We start from the raw sequence: 4,776 nt of genomic DNA on the forward strand, positions 1-4,776 counted from the left end.
CATTGTCTGCGAGAAAATCTCCTTATCTCTCGGCTGCCTTACTGCCCTTGCTCCACCTAAGCCTGAAACAATGACAGGGTGGTGCCACCCTGTGCTGGAAAGGGCGGGTTCCCCAGGTGATCAGGCCTAAGGAAGAATATGTAAAATCCTGTGAAACCTGCTTTGTTTAGAATGCTCTCAGTTGAATGAGAAGGGTCCAGGGAAGAAGTAAATTCGTTCCTTAAAGTTTTTTACAGCTCTTTGACCCTGACTCAAAATAGGCCCTCAGGATTCCTTCTTATCTGTTGTTTGATCCTTACTTCCCAGCAATGAGTGATGAGCTTTGCCTCAATTCTTATGCAAACGAAACCAATGAAAAGCCTCTCTGGCTGGTGAACAGGCGCTTCCCCCACCAGAGAGTGGCCATTCCGTTTTTCACTTCCCACGGAAACTGCTTGTCTGCGTGTGTGTCCGCGCTCACTGCCGGCCGGTGGGCGTGAGTCACACCCTGCTTGTGTGTCTCCGCCTCACATCACTGCTGTCGGCACGGCCAGGCTCAGCCCCTCCCTCATCCGGCCACCTCCCCAGGGCGGGGCTGGCTGGGCGGCGGACTGACCTCAGGCAGGTGTCTGCCTGCTTCCCTAGCGGCGCAGTGGCAGCCGTCCTCCGAGGGTCCCAGGGCCTGGTGGCCTGCATACTCTGACCTGTGCGGACACTGGCTGTGGCCAGGGCAGGGCCAGGGCCAGGGCCCAGCCCGAGGCCCCGGGAGGTGCACTGAGGCCGCCTCTTTTCCCAGGTGGGACTTACACCCACGGACCTGTCCACTGGGGGCCTCTGGTCAGGGCTCCCGGGCCGGAGTACCCTCCCCCCTGCGGAGGCCACGCTCGGGGCGGAAGGGTGGGGCTGCCCTGCGACTCCAGTAAGGCACCAACCACAGCAGTTGGACTCCAGGCCCCGGGCCTGCCGCAGACATGGGGGATGTCCTGTGGCCCCATGGGGCCACTCCCAGGGTGCTCGTTGCTAACAAGCTCGCCCAGCTGCTGAGAGAACCGTGCCCAGCCCGGCACGGAGCGTGCTGCGCGAACAGCGGCAGCGAGGACGCACACCGCACAGGTGCCCCACCAGTCAGACAGTCAGAGCGCGGCATAAACGCCGTCTGAGCGGGGGGGCGAGAGAAAAACTCCAAAATGCACAGTGTGGGCCACTGCCTGGGGGCGCGGCTGTGTGGCTGTGGCCGCCTGTCTCTGGGGAGGGTGCCGCTCCTCTGCCCTTCACGTGTCTGTACAGGGGGTCAGCGTCACCAGAGGCCACCGAGAGCGGCCAAGCGCACACGGGAGCCGGCGTGGAGCGAGCGGGAGGAGTCCTGCCGCGTTTACTGTGTGTGGTAGTGAAGGAAAGTCAGCTCTGACACGGGGACTTGCTCTGTCCAAGCCACGCCGACTGCAGCCACAGCAGATGCGTGTCCTCTCTCGGGGACCCGACAGCTGCTCGTGGGGCCTCGGCTGCCTGCACGCACGGTGACCGGCACCCAGGCCCTCCCAGTGGAGGGGGCTGCAGCTGCCCCCCGCCGCTGGGTCTGAGACGCTGTCGGGGGCACTGACGTGGAAATGACGAGTCATGTTTGGGTCCCTGACGGGCTCCGGATGTACTTGCCCGCAAGCCCTCGGGTGTGTGGGAGCTGCCTGCTGGTCACTTCGGGGACCTGGCCGAAACGCAGCCGTTTCCTGCTGCGACCGTTCCGGTCGCACTCTTTCCGGTCCTGGGGGTCAGTTCGCACCTGTCTTCTAGGCCTGACCCTTTCTTCGGGCGGAAGTGAACACGGAAAACAACTGAAAGCCTGACGCTAACAGAACACTCAATGTCAGCTGCCACTGAAGGAAACAATGAGTTGAATTAAAAAGCCCACCAAACTCGAAAAGCTGTTTGTAAATGGGGTCCCTGTCGGTGGGTGTTTCGGAACCCCGACAGGGAAGCAGCGCGGCTGGGCGGGCCCGCAGCTCCCGGGCAGTGGGGAGACCAGGCCGCCAGCTGCACCGGCCCTGTGCCCAGGGGCCTGGAGCCACGCCTGGGGTTGGGGGTTCTCACACCCCACCGCATCTCCACGGGAGGCCTGGAGACCCACGCCGCTGCTGACCGGAACGGGTCCAGGCTCATCGTGTGGCCCCTGGGCCTGGCGTTCCCTCTGCGGTCACATGATTGTGCAGAACTTGGACTGGCCCGTGTCCCTGGAGACCTCCAGCTTGTCCCTGTCCCGGACCAGGATGGCCTCGTTTCCGTACCGGGAGTACCACATGCTGCGGCTCCTGCCCAGGTAGGTCCTGGGTGGCGCGGACTCCAGCTGCTGCTGCTGCTGCTGCCAGATGAGCAGGGAGGTGTCCCTGTACCGCTGCCGGGCGTAGCCTTCCGACAGGGCTTTCTCTGCCAGCGGGGTGCGGCTGCTCATCCCGGGCCGGGACCCCTGCTGGGCTGCGGAGCCTGCGGCCGCCCTGGGCCAACCCCTCCCGGCCGCTTCACACCAGCCGCTCTGATGAACACGCTTTGCAGCCGCTGGGTCCAGGGGTTGTTTAGTTAAGTTAGCGGCAGAGGTGAGGGTCCAGGCTGTGAGTGGGCAGCACCCTTAGGTGGGTGGTGTTGGAGGGAGACGTGAGGGGAGCCTCTGAGCATTCTGAAGACATCTAAGGACCACCCCTGACACGGCCAGCAGGTCCGGGTGGCTCCCTGGCGACAGCCTTCAATGGTGACAGCTGTGGGCACTTCATCAGGTGTGGAGGTGACTGGGAGGAAGCACCTACCTCGGGGGGAGGGACTGGCAGGTGTCTGCTGTGATTCTGACAACACGGCGTGGACCACTCAACTTGAAAAGATGGACGCACCACCCTGGCTGGAAGGTCATGGTACAGCTAGACACACGACCGCTGCGCCCAGGCCGGTGTCCCCTGAGCAGAGCTCCGGGTGCCTCACTGCGCAGCAGGGCGACCTGGGACTTGTCCGGGGTGCGGAGGCGGCGCTGGCTCCGAGCCTTATATTGTGGGCCTAGTGGGCAGCTCTTCCCCAGGGCGATACTGCAAGAAACGGACACGCTGTCAAGGGCGGCGGTGGCAGGTTTCATGGCTCAGAACCTGAACTCCAGAGCAGAGAGTTAAACCGGCTACTGACGACACAAAGTGTCCGTCGCCATCGGATGAGCCAGACGGAGCCTAATCCTACTTCGTTACTAATGAAGGGGCGGGGGGGCACCCTGGCCCACTGCTTATCGGAGGGTTTGCGTCTGTACCAGCGAAACAAGTCCTGAGAACCTAAAATGGCCCAGGTCACCAGGGGCTGCTTCCAGACCAGCCTCTGACCTGCCAGGGCGTTCGCCTAGGCTGCCGGGCTGAGGCCGGCCTGGTACTCACCCGGCCACCAGCGCCGCCTTTGTGCTCCAGGCATCTGGAGGCCCCTGGACCAGAAAAAAAACAGGATGCCCGGTGAAAACCACACGAGGCAGCATCCGCAGCCACCCCTTCCCCACCGTCCAGTCGCGCCTCACTTCGGCGGCTGCCGAGTCCCCTTAGCCCTGCCTGCCATCTGGACCCCCCACCCCCTACGGCACGTCCCCATCGCCTCCCCAGTATCCTGGGTCCCCCTCGCCCGACCCGCGCCCCGGGCCCCCCATGGCACGTCCCCATTGTCTCCCCAGCATTCTGGGTCTCCTCCCCCCACCTTACGCCCTCCCGCCCGCGCCGCAGTCACCCTCGCGGCGGGGTTCTTGGCGACGCCCGGGCTGCGGGGCGGGGCGCGGAGCTTCAGACCCACGCAGAGCCTGTTGGCCGCCCCGCCGCGTCTCCATGGCAGCGCCGCAGGCATCCGTAGCCGAGCGCCCAGGACGCGCAGGCCTGCGCGAGGAGCCGGAGCGATGGATCGTCCCGAGGGGCTGGGCCGGAGCGGGACCTGGTGGGCGGGGCCTGCCGCCGGAGGAGGGGTTGGGGGCGGGGCGCAGGGGGCCGGGCCCTCCCACCGTGCTGTGGTCTGAGTGTTTGCCCCAGGGGGCATCTGTACCGCCGCTCGTGTCCTTTCGCTGTTGCCGCTGCCGTGGCTGTTAGCGTTCTTACTCCCAGCGACCGATGCAATGGCTTTTAAATAATTTAAGGCCGTCTGGGCGCGCTGTGACAAACAGGTCTCGAATTCGTTCGCGTCTGCACGTCACCGACCGAGCTCCGCCAGCCCTCTCTGCAGTTCCGCCCTTTTTCTGACTGCAGTTGTATTCAAACGGGCTCCCCAGGGCCACTTAGCAAAATGACGCCACGGGCGTGGGATCCCTTCTTCACTGGGACACGGGACGTCTCCAGGCTTGGGCGCTCGGTCCGACCGCACACCAGGTCCGGCGCGTCTCCCAGCGCGGACAGGATGCCTGGGCGGGAAACGTGGTTCCCGGGCCGGCGGTAACCCGGTACCTGGAAGGAATCGCGTGCACTCGGTCATTAAGCAATACACTTCTGAAAGTCTCGTGGGCCAGAGATAAACCCACGATGCAAATTTTAAAATATTTTAAATGCATGACGTTAGAATTACAACATATCAAAAGTGTGGGCTGCGGCTAAAATGATGCCTGGGGGCGGGGTGCGGAATTGATAGCTTTACATGCTTTACAAAAGTAGGAAGGTTAAGAATTAAAGAGGTAAATATTCATCTCAAGATGTCAGGGGTAAAAAAAAAACAGCAAAAATTAACCTAAGTACATGTACTAAGGACGAGGGAAGAAATTAAGTAAAAAATACGCCCCCCGCAAATTGATCAAGAGACTAATAAAAATAGTAA

At 62.5% G+C, this 4,776-nt stretch overlaps 1 protein-coding gene across 2 annotated transcripts; it reads right to left on the reverse strand.

Annotated features, from left to right (window-relative positions):
* Positions 1-237: 237 nt before the first annotated feature.
* On the reverse strand, positions 238-3,806 carry BRD3OS (BRD3 opposite strand). Of its 2 annotated transcripts, none has more exons than XM_045846095.1 (3): positions 3,712-3,806; positions 3,375-3,418; positions 238-3,041 (listed from the first exon to the last, which is right to left on the reverse strand). In XM_045846095.1, exon 3 carries the CDS (start codon positions 2,420-2,422, stop codon positions 2,168-2,170), a length of 255 nt encoding a protein of 84 aa, XP_045702051.1. In that variant the 5' UTR covers positions 2,423-3,041; positions 3,375-3,418; positions 3,712-3,806; the 3' UTR covers positions 238-2,167. The 2 variants fall into 2 exon arrangements, with proteins under 2 accessions (XP_045702051.1, XP_045702050.1); XM_045846094.1 differs by having other exon boundaries at positions 3,682-3,784.
* Positions 3,807-4,776: the final 970 nt, after the last annotated feature.

Source organism: Phyllostomus hastatus, unplaced genomic scaffold (genome assembly GCF_019186645.2).
Source record: "Phyllostomus hastatus isolate PE091 unplaced genomic scaffold, TTU_PhHast_1.1 phas_contig_495, whole genome shotgun sequence".
Lineage (NCBI taxonomy): Eukaryota > Metazoa > Chordata > Mammalia > Chiroptera > Phyllostomidae > Phyllostomus > Phyllostomus hastatus.

Bases quoted from the DNA above. Each gene is read 5' to 3' on its own strand.
- BRD3OS (XM_045846095.1), bottom strand. From the start codon at position 2,422: ATGAGCAGCCGCACCCCGCTGGCAGAGAAAGCCCTGTCGGAAGGCTAC.